The following is an 18,758-nucleotide window of genomic DNA, read 5'->3' on the forward strand; positions in this document are numbered from 1 at the left end:
AGGGAGAGGTATTATAAATGGGTCAAATAACAAATGAATGAGTCATAGGAGATTATATATCAGGGGAATACAAAATTTCCCCCATCCTTTATTTGATATAAGAGCTAGAATAACTTAGTATGGTAGAGATAAATAGATAATACATAATTTGTATTTCCTTTGGGACCTAGTTTTGAATGGTTATTTTTCTATGAAATTAAAAAAATTGTTAATAGACTTTGTCCACATTAATAAAATAATTGTTAGTAGTGATTTTTTTGCACTTCAGAAGAATTTTAGAAAAAAGTTATTTCACTTCTTTAAAAAACAAGTTTTTAAAGTACTTAAAAATTTTTTTCTATACCAAAATATCTGTTTTGCAAATAATCTTTTATTTTGTGTGAGAGTATAGAATTGGGGTATATGATCCACAATAATGAAAAGTCTCATTTATTAGTTAAATTGGTGTTTTACAGTAAATGCTTTGTGAAGCTATCCTACTGTATATAAAGTGATAGTCTTCTTAGATTAAAAGTGAATTTCTCTTTCTTTGAAAGCATTGTAGTTGTTCACTACCCTCCCTCCCCTTTTCTTTCTGATTTATTTTGGATCTAGGACAGAATGCTGATAATTTTACTGTAATATGTTTCTGTACTATCACAAACAGGTATGCTGCTTCTGTCTCTTCCTCTCTCTGAATCGTCCAACACTGAGGTCTTTTCTGATTAGGTATCAATTTCAGATGATTCACTTTGCTTATTAAAATGCTAGTCCGCATGCTGCTTATCTTCATCCAGGGGACACAGAGTAGGTACAGTAATACTTCTGAATCCCTGGAAAAATTGGCACTCTGAGCAGGTTGTTTATATCTGTCATCAGTTGGTATCCTTAGTATGTTCACTTTTTTTTTTTTGATTGCCGAAATCTTAATTTTGTTATCCTTTTCTATAAATACTAGGCTAGTTACTTATTAGATCCCAAACCTCAGTTAATATAACTAAATTATTGTGAATTATCTTTACCTAGGCATCTTCAAATTCGGTGGATCTGCTAGTTTATAATGCTGTACATATGATATTTTCATCCAAATAATCTTTATATGCATATTTTAAGAGCTTTATTACTGAGATGTAACTCACATATCATGCAGTTTACCCATTTAAGTTGTGTAAGTCAATGCTTTTTGGTATATTACATTATTTTTAAAAATTGTGGCTCTACATAAAACATAAAATTTGCTATTTTAATAATTTTTAAGTGTACGATTTAGTGGCATTAATTACATTCACAATGTTGTGTAACCATTACCACTATTTCCATTTTTCATCACCCCAACAGGAATTCTGTGGTCATTAAGCAGTAACTCTTCAATTCCCCCTGCCACCAGCCCTTCATAACCTCTAGTCTATTTTCTGGCTCAATGAATTTGCCTATTCTAGATATTTCATATAATTTTTTTTTCAATATTTTCCTTTTGTGTCTGGCTCATTTCACTTAACATAAAGGTTTATCCATGTTGTAGCATGTGTCAGAATTTCATTCTTTTTTGTGACTGAATAATATTCCACTCTATGTATATACTACATTGTGTTTATTAGTTTGTTGATGGACACTTAGATTGTTTCCACCTTTTTTCTACTGTGAATAGTAGTGCTACTATGAATATTGGTGTACAAGTATTGCTTTGTCTCTGCTTTCAGTTCTTATGGGTATATACCTAGGAGTGGAATTGCTTGGTGGTCATATGGTAATTCTATGTTTAGCTTTTTGAGGAGCCATCAAACTGTTTTCTGCAGTGACTGCACTGTTTTACATTCCTGCCAGCAATGTGCAATGGTTCCAATTTCTCTACATCCTCGCCAACATTTATTTTCCATTTTCTGATTATAGCCATCCTAGTAGGTGTCAAATAGTATGTTCACTTTTAAAACAATTAACCGCTGAGGTAATTGCAAACTAAGAAGCATTTTACATTGTAACACAGGTATAGTCTGCTAGAGTAGTACTGAACTTATTTGGTAACTTTTTTTAAATAATGAGGATGATTTGGAGCCATTTGTTTAATCCATAGGAGATATAGAAACAAATAATTGTTCAGTGACTTCTACCACAAGTTACTATGTGTTCTGGGGGTATAACTATGAGTGGAAATTGCCACTTCCCCTCAAGGAACTTAAAAAGCATGTAGAATATAAGACATGTGAATAAACCCTGCAAAAGAAGAGTCACAATATACATCCCTAAAAGTCTTGGAAGTGCTGGCAAAAGGGAGAGCCACAGCTAGTTCAGGCAGAAGGAGGACAGCAATATTTAAGATAGACCTCAAAGGATGAGTGGAATTTCAATAGTGTGAATCTAGAGTAGTAGTTAAAGAGGTTACAGAAAGGGTATCTGACCCAGATCTATGGGCAGGAGGGTTCATAGAGAGTTTCTAAGAAATGTTTAATTGAAAAAATTAGGCTTCGAGGTCCAGAAGTTTTTTCAAAAACTCAAAATGAGAATGAAACAGTTTTCAAAAACTCATTTTTCCCAGCTTTAAAAAATGTTGAAATCATTTTGGTGTGACAGGGATCTTAAAAGCATGATTTCTTTTTTTTTCTTCCAGTTTTATTGAGATATAATTGACATACAGCACCGTATAAGTTTAAGGTGTACAGCATAATGGTTTGACTTACATACGTCATGAAATGATTATCACAGTGAGTTTAGTGAACATCCGTCATCTCATATAGATATGAAATGAAAGAAATAGAAAAATATTTTTCCTTGTGATGAGAAGTCTTAGGATTTACTCTCTTAAGAACTTTTGTATATAACATACTGCAGTGTTACTTATATTCATCATGTTGTACATTGCATCCCTAGTACTTATTTGTCTTATAACTGGAAGTTTGTGCCTTTTGTGCCTACTTTCATCCAGTTCCCCCTCCCTCCACCCTCTGTTTCCCATAACCACAAATCTGTTCTCCTTGTCTATGAATTTGTTTCTTTTTGAAGTATAATTGATCTCTAACACTGTTAGTTCCTGTTATACAACATAGTGATTTGCTATTTCTGTACATTTCAAAATGATCACCACAATAAGTCTAGCTACCAACTGTCACCATACAAAGATATTACATAATTATTGACTATATTCCCCACACTGTACATGTCATACCTATGACTCATTTATTTTGCAACTAGAAATTTCTAATCTTAATCTCCTCAGCTATTACTCTCCTCCCTCCACCCCCTCCCCTCTAGCAACCACCTGTTTGTTCTCTGTATCTATGATTCTGTTCCTGTTCAGCTATGTTTGTTCAATCGTTTTGTTTCTTAGATTCCACATGTAAGTGGAATCATACAGTATTTCACTTAGAATAATACCCTCTAGGTCCATCCACGTTGTCACAAATGGCAAGATATCATTCTTTTTTATAGCTGAGTAGTATTCCATTGTGTGTGCATATGTGTGTGTGTGTGTGTGAGTGTGTGGGTGTGTGTATGCCACATCTTCTTTCTTCATCTATTGATGTGCACTTAGGTTGCTTCCATATCTTAGCTATTGTAAATAATACTGCAATGAATATATATCTTTTCACATTAGTGTTTTCATTTTCTTCAGATAAATACCTAGGAGTGGGTTTGCTGGCTCTTTTGGCAGTTCTCTTTTTAATTTTTTGAGGAATCTCCATACTGTCTTTGATAGTGGCTGCTTCAATTTATATTCCCACAAACAGTGCACAAGGGTTTCCTTTTCTCCCCATCCTTGCCAACACTTGTAATTTGTTGTCTTTTTGATAATAGCCATTCTGATAGGTGTGAGGTGACATCTCATTGTGGTTTTGAATTACATTTCCCTGATGATGAGTAATGCTGAGCATGTATTCATGTGCTTGTTGGCCATTTGTTTGTTTTCTTTGGAAAATGTCTATTTAGGTCTTCTGCCCATTTTTAAGTGAGGTTGTTTGTTTTTTTGATGTTGAATTGTATGGCTTCTTTGTATATTTTGGATATTAACCTCTTGTCAGATAATATTGTTTGGAATATCTTCTCCCATACAGTAGGCTGCCTTTTTGTTTTGTTGATGGTTTCCTTCACTGTGCAAAAGCTTTTTAGTTTGATGTAGTCCCATTTGTTCATTTTTGCTTTTGTTTCCCCTGCCTGAGGAGACATATCCAAAAAATATTGCTAAGATTGATGTCAAAGAGTGTACTGCCTATGTTTTCTTTCAGGAGTTTTGTGGTTTCCAGTCTTACATTTAGGTATTCATTTTGCATTTATTTTTGTTTATGGTGTTAGAGAATGTTCTAATGTCATTCTTTTACTAGTAGGTGTCCAGTTTTCCCAGCACCACTTATTGAAGAGACTGTCTTTTCTCCATTGTATGTTCTTGCCTCCTTTGTCATAGATTAATTGACCATAAGTACATGGGTTTATTTCTGGACTCTATTCTGTTCTATCGATCTATGTGTCTGTTTTGGTGTCAGTACCATAGTGTTTTGATTACTGTAGCTTTGTAGTATAGTCTGAAGTCGGGGACTGTGATTCTTCCAGTTCTGTTCTTCTTTCTCAAAATTGTTTTGGCTATTTGAGGTCTTTTGTGTTTTCATACAAATTTTTAAATTACTTGTTCTAGTTCTGTGAAAAATGCTATTGGTATTTTGATAGGGAGTGCATTGAATATTTAGATTGCCTTGGGTAGTATGGTCATTTTAGCAATATTAATTGTTCCAGTACACGAACACAGTATATGTTTCCATCTGTTTGTGTCGTCTTCAGTTTCTTTCATCAGCGTCTTATAGTTTTCCAAGTACAGACGTTTTACCTCCTTAGGTAGGTATATTCCTAGATATTTTATTCTTTTTGAGGCAGTTGTAAGTGGGACTGTTTCCTTAATTTCTCTTTCTGATAGTTAATTATAAGTATATAGAAATGCAACAGATTTTTGTATATTAATTTTGTATCCTGCAACTTTACTGAATTCATTGATGAGTTCTAGTAGTTTTTTGGTGGCGTCTTTATGATTTTCTATGCAGAGTAGCATGTCATCTGCAAACAGTGACAGTTTTACTTGTTTCTAATTTGGATTCCTTTTATTTCTTTTTCTTGTCTGATTGCTATGTGTATTGCTTCCAATACTATGTTGACTAAAAGTAGAGAGGCTGGGCATCTTGTCTTGTTCCTGTTCTTAGAAGAAATGCTTTCAGCTTTTCAACACTGAGTTTGATGTTAACTGTGGGCTTGTGATTTGTGGCCTTTGTTATGTTGAGGTATGTTCCCTCTGTACCCACTTTGTAGAGTTGTTATTATAAATGGATGTTGAATTTTATCAAAAGCTTTTTCTGCATCTATTGAGATGATCATATTATTTTTTTTCTAAAATTTGTTAATATGGTCACGTTGATTCATTTGCAGATATTGAACCATACTTAAACCCCTGGGATAAATCCTACATTATGATGGTGTATGATTCTTTTAATATATTGTTGGATTTGGTTTGTTAATATTTCGTTGAGGTTTTTTGCATCTATGTTCATCAGTAATATTGGCCTGTAATTTTATTTTTTTGTGATATCTTTGTCTGGTTTTGGTATCAGGGTGATGCTGGCCTCATAGAATGAGTTCAGAAACATTTTTTTCTCTGCAGTTTTTGGAATAGCTGAGAGGGATTGGTGTTAACTCTTCTTTAAATGTTGGTGGAATTCACCTGTGCAGCCATCTGGTCCTGGACTTTGGTTTGCTGTGAGATTTTTTTAAATTACTGATTTAATTTAATTCTTGGTAGTTGGTCTGTTCCTATTTCTTCCTGATTTAGTCTTTGGAGATTGTACATGTCTAGGAACTTATTTGTTTCTTCTAGGTTGTCCATTTTATTGGCATATAATTGTTCATAGCAATCTATTACGATCCATTATATATCTGTGGTGTCAGTTATCACTTCTTTTTCATTTCTGATTTTACTGATGTGGACCCTCTTTCTTTTTTTCTTGATGAGTCTGGCTAATGGCTTATCAATTTTGTTTACCTTTTCAAAGAACCAACTCTTAGTTTCATTGAACTTTTCTATTTTTTTAGTCTCTATTTCATTTATATCTACTCTGTTCTTTATGATTTCTGTTAACTTTGGGTCTTGTTTGTTCTTTTTCCAGTTACTTTAGGTGTAAGGTTCGGTAGTTTATTTGAGATTTTTCATTTCCTGAGGTTGACTTGTATCACTCTAAACTTTACTCTTAGAAACTGCTTTTGCTGCTTCCCATAGATTTTGGATCATTGTGTTTTTGTTTTCCTTTTTCTCCAAGTATTTTTTAAATTTCCTCTGATTTCTTCAGTGGCCCATTGTTTGTTTAGTAGCATATTGTTTAGTCTCCATGTGTTTGTGTTTTTTACATTCTTTTTCTTGTAGTTGATGTCTAGTCTCACAGCGTTGTGGTCAGAAAAGATGCTTGATATGATTCCAGTTTTCTTAAGTTTACTGTGACTTGTTTTGTGGCCTGCCATGTGATCTATCCTGGAGAATGTTCCTAGTGCATTTGGAAAGAACGTGATTCTGCTACTTTTGGATGAAATGCTCTCTATCTATTAACTTCATTTGGTCTATTGTGTCATTTAAGGCCAGTGTTACCTTATTGATTTTCTGTCTGAATGATCTGTCCATTGATGTAAGTAGGGTGTTAAAGTGTGCTAGTATTATTGGGTTTCTGTCAGTTTCTCCCTTTATGTGTGTTAGTATAGTAATTCCCCTACATACAGACGAGTTCCATTCCAAGAGCGCGTTTGTAAGTCCAGTTTGTTCGTAAGTGCAACAAAGTTAGCCTAGGTACCCAACTAACACAATCAGCTATATAGTACTGTACTGTAATAGGTTTATAATACTTTTCACACAAATAATACATAAAAAAACAAACAAATGCAAAAAATAAAGAAAACATTTTTAATCTTATAGTACAGTACCTTGAAAAGTACAGCAGTACAGTACAATAGCTGGCATACAGAGGTTGGCATCAAGTGAACAGGCAAGAAGAGTTACTGACTGGAGGAGGGAGAAGGGGTGGGAGATGGTAGAGCTGACGGATCATCAGCAATAGGAGATGGAGGGTAAGCTGCAGTTTCACTCATGCCTGACGTTGATGGAACGCATCTTTGAAAGTTCACAACTTGAAGGTTCGTATGTAGGGGACTTACTGTATGTAGTCTGTATATTTAGGTGCTCCTATGTTGGGTGCGTATATATTTACAACTGTTATACCTTTTTCTGGATTGATCCCTTGATCATTATTTAATGTCCTTCTTTGTCTCTTGTTACTGTTTGTTTTAACATCTATTCTGTCTGGTATAGGTATTGCTACTCCAGCTTTCTTTTCTGTTTCTGTTTGCATGGAATACCTTTTTCCATCCCCTCACTTTCAGTCCGTGTGTGTTACTTCAGATCTAAAGTGAGTCTTTTGTAGACAGCATATATATGAGTCTTGTTTTTGTATTCATTTAGCCACTCTGTGTCTTTTGATTGGAGCATTTAGTCCATTTACATTTAAAGTAATGACTGTTAGGTATGTATTTATTGGCATTTTGCTAATTGTTTTTTGGGTTATTTTTGTAGTTCTTTTTTCTTTCTTTTGCTCTCTCCCTTGTGATTTGATGACTATCTTTAGTGTTATGTTTGGATTCCTTTCTTTTGTGTGTGTGTATCAATTATAGACTTTTGGTTTGTTGTTACCATGAGGTTTATATATAGCAGTCTGTGTGTGTGTGTGTGTGTGTGTGTGTATGATTATTTTAAGTTGCTGATCTCTTAAGTTTGAACACATTTTAACAACCCTGCATTTTTACTCCACCCTGCCACATTTACAGTTTTTGACATCATATTTTACATCTTATTTTGAGTATCCCTTAGCTACTTATTGTGGATATAGATAATTTTTCTACCTTTTATTATTACTATTATTATTATTTTAAAAATATTTATTTATTTGGTTGCACCAGGTCTTAGTTGCGGCAGGCAGGCTCCCTAGTTGCGGCTCACAGGCTGCCTAGTTGCGGCTCGCCGGCTCCTTTTAGTTGCGGCATGTGGGCTCCTTAGTGCGGCAGGCAGGCTCCCCAGTTGCGGCTTGCCGGCTCCTTAGTTGTGGCTCACCGGCTCCTTAGTTGTGGCATGCATGTGGGATCTAGTTCCCCAACCAGGGATCGAACCCAGGCCCCCTGGATTGGGAGCACAGAGTCCCAACTACTGTGCCATCAGTGAAGTCCACATTTTCCTACTTTTGTCTTTTAAGCTTTCTACTAGCTTTATAAGTGGTTAATTTACTACCTTTACTGTTTGTTTGCCTTTGCCAATGAGATTTTTCCTTTTTTAATTTTCATATTTCTAGTAGTAGCCTTTTCTTTTCTGATTTGAGAAGTCTCTTTAACATTTCTTATGAATCTGGTTTTGTGGTGCTGAACTCTTTTAGCTTTTGCATATCTGTAAAACTTTTGATCTTTCCTTCAAACTGGAAGGAAAGCCTTGCTCAGTAGTCTTCTTGGTTGTAGGTTTTTTTTCCATTCATCACTTTAAATATATTGTGCCACTCCCTCTGGCCTGCAGAGTTTCTCCTGAAAAGTCAGGTAATAGCCTTATGGGAGTTTCCTTATGTGTAACTTGTTTCTTTTCCCTTGCTGCTTTTAATATTCTCTCTTTGTCTTTAACTTTTGCTATTTTAATTACAGTGTGTCTTAATGTGGTCCTCTTTGGGTTGATCCTGTTTGGAGCTCTCTGTACTTCCTTGACCTGGATGTCTATTTCCTTTCCCAGGTTAGGGACGTTTTCAGCTATTATGTCTTCAAATACGTTCTCTGTCCCTTTTTCTCTCTTCTCCTTCTGGGACCTCTATAAAGTGAATGTTAGTACACTTGATGTTGTTTTGGAGGTCTCTTAAACTGTCCTCATTTTTAAAAATTCTTTTTTCTGTTCAGTTTGAGTGATTCCACTGCTCTCTCTTCCTGTTCTCTGATTTGTTCCTCTGTATCATTTAGCCTACTGTTGATTCCTTCTAGTGTGGTTTTAATTTCAGTTATTGTATTCTTCAACTCTGTTTGGTTCTTCTTTGTATTTTCTGACTCTTTGTTCATCTTCTCACTATGTTCATCCATTCTTCTCCTGAGTTCTTTAAGCATCCTTATCATCGTTACCTTAAATTCTTTATCGTGTAGATTGCCTACTTCCACTTCACTTAGTTCTTCCTTTGGGGTTTTATCTTGTTCCTTTGTTTGGAACATATTCTTCTGTCACCTCATTTTGGCTAATTCACTGTTTTCATTTTTCTGTATTTGGTAGCTTGTTACATTTCCTGATCTTGGAGAAGTGGCCTTATGTAGGAAATGTCCTATGTGTCCCAGTAGTGCACTCCCCTCTGGTCACCAGAGCTATATGCTCTGGGGTTGCCCCATAGGTAGGTTGCATGGGCCCTTTTGTTGTGGTATGCTGACTACTGTGGGCAATCTGGTAGGCATGGCTAGCCCCCGGTCTGGTTGGTTGCTATGCCCTGCCTTGTGTAGAGGCTGCCAGCCACTGATGGGCCAGGCCGTGTCACGAGGTGGCTGGTTACAGAGCCCCAGGGGGTCCCAGGGCTAGTTCTGGCCCACTGCTGGGTGGAGCTGGGTCTCATGTTGGCTGGTTTGTATGCTAGGTGTCCCAGATCCCATGTTGGCCTACTGGTGGGTGGGGCCAGTTCCTGACATAACTGTCTGCCATGTCCATGGTGTGTTGAAGCTGGTGTTGGCTTTCTTTTGGGTGTGATTGGGGCCCAAGGGGTCCCAGGGCTAGTGCTGGCTCACTGGTGGGTGGACCCAGGTTCTGGGGTCTCTGGCTGCATGGCCCTGGAGATCTGGGGATTGATGTTGGCCAGTGGTTTGTGGGGCTGGGTCCTGGGTTAGCTGGGGGCTCTGGGGATCCTAAGGCTGCTGGTCTGCTGGTGGGTCAGGCTGTGTCCACCTGTTAGTAGCTTCGCCTGAGGTGTCCCAGTTCTGGTGCTGACAGGTTGGTGGGTGGGACCAGGTCCCGGCCCTGGTAAGAAGGATTCCAAAATGGCGCTTTCTATCACCAGTGCCCTTGTGGTGGCATGAGCTCCCCAAATTAGCTGCCACCAGCATCTGTGTCCCCAAGGTGAGTTCCAGTTGCCTCCTGTGTCTCCAGGAGGCTGTTCAAGTGGGTCTGACCCAGGCTTCTTTCAAATTACTGCTTCTGCCCTGTGTCTCAGAGCAGGTGGCATTTTGTGCACGCCCTTTAAAAGTGAAGTCTCTGTTTCCTACAGCCCTCTGACCAAGCCTTGCTGGTCTTCAAAGCCAGATATTCTGGGGGCGCACCTTCCCAGTGGAGGAGCCCAGTGTGGGGCTCGGACACCTCACTTCTCAGGGAGAATCTCTGTGATTCTAATTATCCTTCCGTTTGTGGATCACCCACCCAGGGGTTTAGGCCTTGACCGTACCGCATCTCTGCCCCTACTACCTGTCTTATTGCGCTTCCTTCTGTATAACTTCAGTTTTAGTAGATCTTTTCTGCTAGTCTTCAGGTCTTTCTCATCAATAGTTGCTCTGTAAATAGCTGTAAGTTTGGGTGCCCGTGGGAGGAGGTGAGCTCAGGGTCTTCCTACTCTGCCATCCAAAAGCATGATTTCTTGATAATGGTGTTCTGGAAGCATTAATGGAAACAATACATTTGGATTATTTTGTTTAAATAAAGTACCATAGTTTTTAATTTCCATAGTATACAATATTTTGTGTGTCCTTCAACCACATTGTACACTAAGATATTTTTGAAGATACATTAAGGAAGCAGGATTCTTTTCTGGAGTTGTGTCTTGGCTGTGACCTTTTGCAGATATTTTAAAGTTAATTTTAATTTTTATTAGTCTAACACATTTACATAATTCTCATTTGATCCTCAGGAAAACTCTGAGAGACAAATAGGACAAGAAATATTCTTGTTGTATGAGAAGTAAACTTGAGGTTTTGAGTGGTGTCCTGCCCTGCAGAAAGTAGTGGAATCAGTAGGTACCAAGTCTAGTGTCCTTTCTGTGGTACTCCTAGGACTAAATATGTAGGTTAGTGCAGTTCTCATAAGTAGAAGAGATAGCAAGTATTTAAGTTGTTTAGTTTTTGCTTTTTAATTACACTGTTTTATCTTAAAACTATCTCCCTGATTTCTTAAGGAGTGTGTTATCAATAGATATCAGCAGATATCACTGAAACATAACAGGGAAATGGTAAGCTTTTTGAGATGTTGATCCTTGTAAGTAGCCCATCATCTTGCTGGGACACTGAAATGAAGAATCACCCCTTTCACATGGGTATCGTGGATCTAATGCAGTATTTGAGCATTGTGCACTGAATACATATGCAGTCTTTTCCCTCTAGGTGGCTCTCTGGGTTTATATAGACACAGACTATTGAGAAATGTGTTATTCCTACCTTTATTTTACCTCTCTGTTCTGTGGGGCTATGAATTACATTTTAAGTAATTAAACCATGAAGTTCATGAATACATAACATCAGCCACCCAATTTAATACAAATTTGAAAAAAGGAATAAATTAGAACAGATGTTTGTTAATTACATGCCCATAAATTGGGGTGGGGGGAAGGGGGAGAGACAGACAATTTAACCTGTAATTACTTTGCACTGTGACTAGGTCTAGTAAGTAAAGAAGGTTTATTAGATTTCTATAATACACTTAATTTGTAGGATCTAATCATATGTACTCATTGTGAGATAAATTTCTTGAACATAGGCGTAGTAATTTATTTGTATCTTTAATTTTTTATTTTAAAAACTTGGTTTGGAAAGGGAATAAAAATATTTTATACTTCTGGTAGTGCTGTGGTACTAAAAGAATTTTAAGGTTCACCAGTATATGTACTTGTCAATGCTCTCTTTTTCTCCCTGACCGTTTTTTTCTCCTTTTTTTTTTTTTTAAATTTGTGCTTTATTTATTTATTTATTTTAAATTTTTGGCTGTGTTGGGTCTTCGTTGCTGCACGTGGGCTTTCTCTAGTTGTGGTGAGCAGGGACTACTCTTCATTGCAGTGCGTGGGCATCTCATTGCGGTGGCTTCTCTTTGTTGTGGAGCACAGGCTCTAGGCACACAGGCTTTAGTAGTTGTGGCACGTGGGCTCAGTAGTTGTGGTTCACAGGCTCTAGAGCACAGCAGGCTCAGTAGTTGTGGTGCATGGGCTTAGCTGCTCCGTGGCCTGTGGGATCTTCCTGGACCAGGGCTTGAACCCGTGTCCCCTGCATTGGCAGATGGATTCTTAACCACTGCACCACCAGGGAAGTCCCTCTCCCTGACCCTTTTTTTTTTTTTTTTTTAATTATTTATTTATTTGGCTGCACCGGGTTTTAGTTGCGGCACACAAGATCTTTACTTGTGGCATGTGGGATCTTTTAGTTGTGGCAGGCGGGATCTTTAGTTGCGGCATGTGGGATCTTTAGTTGCGGCATGTGGATCTTTTAGTTGCAGCATGCAGGATCTTTGTAGCGGCATGCAGGATCTTTAGTTGCAGCATGCAGGATCTTTTAGTTGTGGCATGTGGGATCTTTAGTTGAGGCATGTGGGATCTGATTCCCTGACCAGGGACTGAACTTGGGACCCCTGCATTGGGAGCATGGAGTCTTAACCATTGGAACACCAGGGAAGTCCCTCTCCTTGACCCTTTAAGACTTCTTTGATCCATAGTAATACGGCATTTGCTTTTGCTACTGTGTATCAGAAGAACTTGGGACTTAGACCCCTTATTTTCCCTGATAGCTCTTCATTCCTTAACTGCTTTCTTCCCTTGGCATCTGTGAAAAGGTCCCTGGTTTTACTCATTCCTCTCTTAATTTCTTGTTGCTATGGGTACCTCTTAAATATTGGTGTCTAAACTTAAGGCTTTGGTACTTGATTTTCTTCTCTTTCTACTTTATGTGTTATCTCTCCATGGACAGTTTCATTACGTCAGAGTTGTAGCTACCATTATGTGCCATTGGTTTCCAAGTCCATGTCTCTAGCCCATTCCTCTCTACCTCCAAACCAAATTTTCACCTGCCTGCTGGGGCAGGCTTAGAGTAGGTATTCAATAAACATTTGTGCAGTGGATGAATGTTTAGAACTTAGCGTCTACTCTCCCCCCAAACCAGCGTATCCTCTGTATTCTCTCTTTGTGAAACAACTTCCCAGTATCTAAACTTGACTTGAAAGTACTTGACTCCTTCTACTTTTCCTCACTCCACACTTAACTCCACAGTTACTAGTTCCTACGTATTTAGGTTTGGGAAAAGGGCTGACTTGGGTGTACTGCCCCCATCCTCCAAACCTGCTTTGATGACATTCTAGTCAGGCTTCTAATTTAGACCTAATCACAATGCAGTGTAATTACAGGTTCACTTTTCTGTCTCATCTTTCCTCCTCATCTTTTCTCCTCATCTTTCATACCCCCAAGTTTGTAGGTACATAATAAATAAATATCAATATTTGTCTTAATGTGCCTTGTTATTTCCTTTCTCAAATTTGTATTAGATGGAGTGGCTGATGTTACGGATTGATGTCCTTCATAGTTTATGCATCTTCGAGAGAGATGCTAACAGAAAGAGTATTTTTGAACCCTGCTTGTAAAAATCTAAGATTTGAGTGATGAATCAGTATGGACAGATAGCGCTCAGAAGTGTTTCTTCTTAAATCCTTTAGGACTTGACCATACACAAAAACTTAAATAGTATTCAGAGTGAATTATCTTTAAGGACACACATATTGCTCGCTACATTAAATGATAAAACGATACCATTTGATACAATAGGGGCAGTGGTATATATGTAACCAACATAGAAATAGGTAAGGTATAATTTTTTTTGGAATTGTCTAGGGTAGTAAATTAATGTATTTAAGTCAGAATGTCTCCTGTTATGTTTAAACCATTCTTTTGTAAGGCTGTAATATCTTAATTAGGTACAGTGGAAAACATAGCTTTTTGCATTTGGTTAAGAAGTCGTTTTTTATATTATTTTTGGTTTGGCATAGGCATAAATTATCTCTTCTGCATTGGGGATAAAAGGGAAAAATATACACACAGTGTGCCACTGTGTGGCTGATGTTCTTGTTCTTAGGAATCCTGCCTAGAATCTAGTCTTTTTATCTCTGAGTCATGTTGGGATTAATTGAAGAGCTATTGATAATGAACGCGTAGATTACCACTCATCTTCTCCCACTTTTCTGTGCCTCCGTAGGTACATGGACTGTATCGCACAACAGGTGCTAGTTTTGAGAAGGCCCAACAAGAGTTTGCAACAGGTGTGATGTCCAACAAAACTGTCCAGACTGCAGCTGCAAATGCAGCTTCAACCGCAGCAACTAGTGCAGCTCAGAATGCTTTCAAGGGTAACCAAATTTAGAGTCTTCAAACAATACATTGTTACCTTCTGACTGTACTTTTTTCTCCAGTTACTGTATTCTATAAATATTTTTTTTGTTCAAAACACACAGTACACACAGCACGTATATTTCCTAATCACTTGTGCATGGGCTAAAACCAGAAAAACTTCCTTGTCTTATTATTTACCTGATAGTTTCTTAATATTTCAGTGCCCCTTGCAAAAAAAAAAATTACATGCGAAATAAATATTCTCCATATTTTTTGGGGGATGAATGTTCAGCGAATTATTTCAGTGGTGACACACTGAAATTAACATGGCACTTATGATTAAAAATGCACTTAGTACTTGCTGCAGTCATTCTTTCAAGAGTCAGACGTAAGGATTACACATTGGAGCAGTAAAGCAATGCTTCATTCCTTTTCCTTATTTGTATTGAAAGAAATAGGACATCAGAGACTTAGGGATTTTTTAATTGGCTTGCTTTTTAGCAGTTTCACTCACCAGTGAAGAGCCTGTGTACATTTCATGGTAGATAATGTAAATTTTATCTTTTTATTTTCTGTTTTTAGAGTAGTTGATATTTTGATAATCAAGCTCTGATCTTGCATGGTCACCATGTTTCTTAAAAGAATTAGTATTTTGGGTTATGCACTGCTTATGGTTGCAGGATTGGGGAGTTGTTTATAGAATCATAGAAATGATTTTCTGTAATACTTTCTTTTAAATAAAAATTCACTGGGATGCAATACAAGGATATAATATAATATGCAGTGCATTATCCAAAAGAAAAGGTAGATAATTGATGGAATAGAATGTAGTGATGATAATACCTTTTTGTTTTTAATTTTCAGTATTCATATCATAGTAAAATATTACTGTATGGAAACTTTGGTATATTCTTGTGGCTACTCTTTTTAATTGAACTGAGATTGTGTGTGGCAGCTCTTTTCTGGGGTATGTGTGTGTAATTTTTAACAGAGGTATTAAAGTCTAGCCTAACTCCATGTCCAAAAAGAACATCACAGTATTTAAGAAATTTTTCTTTTAGCCTCTCATGTCTAGTTGGCATTAAAAATAAAAAGACCCTGGCACTTCACATATACTTGAATCCCTAACGCACCTCAGTCTTTGAATTTTTGAGACAGACTGAATACATTAAAATTTGTAGCAACAGAAAAAATAAAACATTTAACTTGCATCAAGCAAGAAAATACATATACAGTTGAATGCATTAATTATGGATATAATCATGTTAAAATTATTACTATGCAGCACAGGACTTCATTCTTATAGTATACTTGGGTTGAAACTTTGAGTCATTTTTAATAACTGATTAAATGACTTAAAGACATTTGTAAAGTCACGATACTGTTGTTTTGGAAGTCATTAGCTAACCTAAAAGATTGCAGAATAATAAGTATTCAACTTGATTTTGAAAAGTAAAGGTACTCTATTAGATTATATTATTTGAGACTAAAAAATTGGCTGGGTGTAAATGGTTAAATCACCTTTATTCTTTGCCCCAAATCTGGAGTTAAAATGAGTTTCATGCTGGGGGTAGGATGGTGAGTTCTCACTATTTATGAAAGAAGCTTTGTGTGATACTAGATATAGCACGGATCCATCCAGATGGTGTTTACATTTGATTTATTTGGGACTTCGTTGAAGTAATACACTTGGAAGATATTTCTTTTATTCTGATGAAAGTAGGATTCAGAGTATGAATTTAAAGCTGTTTTTATGAATATTTCTGATCAGTGATAATCTCTACCTACTTTCTCAACCAAATAAGCCAGTTCAAGTTTTTTAGAGTCTATAATCTTACTGAAAATCTGTCTCATCAGTATGCTTTGTTGAGTGTGGATTTTACAAACATTCAAAACATTAACCACAAAATACAGCAAAAGTACTTATGTCTGTCATTAATTCATCTCTCAAGTTCCTTTTGTTTTTCTTTAAACTGCAAAATGAAAACTTTATCATAGATACTTTCAAAAAATACTGAGATACTTTCCTTTAAGAATTAGAAATGCTTCTCTCTATTCTGTAGAAATCCTCTATTGCTAAATAGCAAAAGAATAATTACAGCCAACTGTACCTTTTTTTGTTTGGATGGGGGAAATGTTGTTTTAAATTCCAGTTATTTGGGTTAATACAAGCTTATAAGAGAAAAATGTTTTTTTAAAAACATAAATGTGCATTAAAATGATGGCACTGCGTAACAGTTTAATAAGGTAGAGGGGTTTTTAATTCTTATAATCTCTATTCTCTTAACAATAATTATTAGTAAATAGTCACATTTGCACTCAGTAAAAGACTGGCACTTGTTAGTGTTTTATATTTAATATTAGCATTACCCAGTATCGCAATCATGAAATGGTCTTCACATTGTAAGGATCCATGTCATTTTTCAGTTGGTAATATTAAGTTTTGGCTATTTTATTTCAAACTAAAGTTTGAACACTGGAAAATCATTGCTCAGTGGTTTTTAATTTGGGACTTGGATTATTTATCTAGGGATGTTTGTATATTTTGTCAACGAGTAATATTGCGCTGCCATTACGGTGACTGTCATGGTTCTATATAAATGCCCTCCATCTGTCCCTCTAATGTTGCATGTTTTCAGTGGTTTGGAAGTTTTGTATATTTATTGTATTAACACAGAGTGTCATAAAATAAAATGCTGTTTACTGGATGTTTGTTTGTATAGTTTTAAATACTGTATTAGCACTTCAGAGGCAGAAATTATGCTGAGGGCCTAATGTATATAGAAATAACCACATTTAATTTTTAAAAAATAATTTGTGTATAATTCGATCACGTGCTACTAAACAAAATAAGTAATATAAAAGACTTAGTTAAAAACTCTCAGCAACATAAAATGACAATTTTTCGGTTGCTTTAGACCTTTGTAGGTAGTAGAACATGAGGTTCACTCATTAAATATTTTGACCACTTTAAGGTCAAAATATACACAGACTGTCTAGCAGTTAGTGAGATTCAAAATGGAAAACCTGTTTTGTGGCCCAGATTTTTCCATGTAGGTTAACATGGATGCCTCTGTACTAGTATTGTATTGATTTGATTGAACTTGTGTTCTGTTTTCTAACCTCACTACCTGTTGTTGTTTTATGTACTGATGAAAGTACAAATTTGTGTATTGTTGGATTTTTCACTTGGCTATCTAAAGAGGATATAAAAATATAGTCTAAAATAATGTTCATGGTGAATCTTATTTGAGAAATACATGTTAAATTAAAATAGGAACAGCATTTTCAGTTTTCTGGGTGTTACCTAAAAGTGAGTTTGGATTTTCATTGGATACAGTCCTTCTATAAATCATGTTGAGATAATGTATAGTTTGCATTTTAGAGGGAGTTTATGTTTACTTAAGTTTCTTAGTTTCTGTAAATCATTTGTAGTACTATAATGCTTATACAGTTATTACTTTATCTCTTTCTGAAAACAGACATTAGCATCTAATTTTATATCTGTATTGGTAAAAATCTACGTTTAGACTGTTTATATACAGAATTTGTTACATTTTTTTGTGCAACTTTCCCTTATTAGAATGACCGTGGCCATCAGACACCATTTCACTGTTATCTCCTTCCATTTTATCTTTAAGGTAAATGTTTAGAGGAATTTGTTGATTCCATGTGGTTAAGAACTTTAGAGGGGAAATAAAAGCAGTTAATGTAAAAATAATTGAGGATGGTTAAAATCTACACTTCGATAGATTTTCAAGTACCATAGTATAAATTTATTTAGAGTAGAATAATATGTTTTAAAACACTAGAGTTGTTTTTAATACTTATTTATTAAACTAAAAGATTATATCTCAATGGTTAAATATTATGGAAAGTGAAGCATTTCTACTAGAATTTTAGGGTACATTATACAAAACAGCATGCTTTTTGTAAGGATGGGTGTTTTTAAACCTTATTTTAAGGTTTTGTCACAGTCTACAGAAAGATAGGCAGGAATCTAGAAAATTTCTAAGCCAGCCAGGCATTGCCACTAATCTATCCTAGATATATAGATATCTTTAATTTGAAGATTCCAGGAAAATAGGGAAAGGCTCCCCTCTAGTGTTCTTACCCTTCCTGTAAGTTTCATATTTACAATTTAACTTTGTGGTTTTGGTAAGACAAAGCCTTCGACTTGGAGAATTTTCATTAGCACTGTTCATGTTTTCAAATGGCAAGGGACATGGGAGCCAGCATGTAACAATGCAGCAAGCGTTAAATTTTAAGTTTATCCAAATCTTGATTTATTTTTCAGCTTATAACTTTCTGGGCTTGGCATGGCTGATGGTGTAGTTAAAATCCTTCTGCCATTAAAACCCATTTTATCTTTTCTCTACTGGGGACAGAAAGTCGTTAATCCTCTTGTGCCTAGTAGTGTTTCATATA

The 18,758-nt window shown here is 36.1% G+C and overlaps 1 protein-coding gene across 7 annotated transcripts in view; it reads left to right on the forward strand.

The window, feature by feature from the left end:
• Window positions 1-17,038, forward strand: part of SCAMP1 (secretory carrier membrane protein 1) — a 104,536-nt gene extending 87,498 nt beyond the window's left edge. For all 7 annotated transcript variants that reach the window (XM_082378325.1, XM_082378320.1, XM_082378321.1 and 4 more), the window contains one exon: window positions 14,197-17,038. In XM_082378325.1, the coding sequence (XP_082234451.1) occupies window positions 14,197-14,361 (165 nt within the window). In that variant the 3' untranslated portion in view covers window positions 14,362-17,038. The remainder of the gene's footprint in view (window positions 1-14,196) is intronic.
• Window positions 17,039-18,758: the final 1,720 nt, after the last annotated feature.

Source organism: Balaenoptera borealis, assembly GCF_965194805.1.
Source record: "Balaenoptera borealis genome assembly, chromosome: 2".
Taxonomy (NCBI): domain Eukaryota; kingdom Metazoa; phylum Chordata; class Mammalia; order Artiodactyla; family Balaenopteridae; genus Balaenoptera; species Balaenoptera borealis.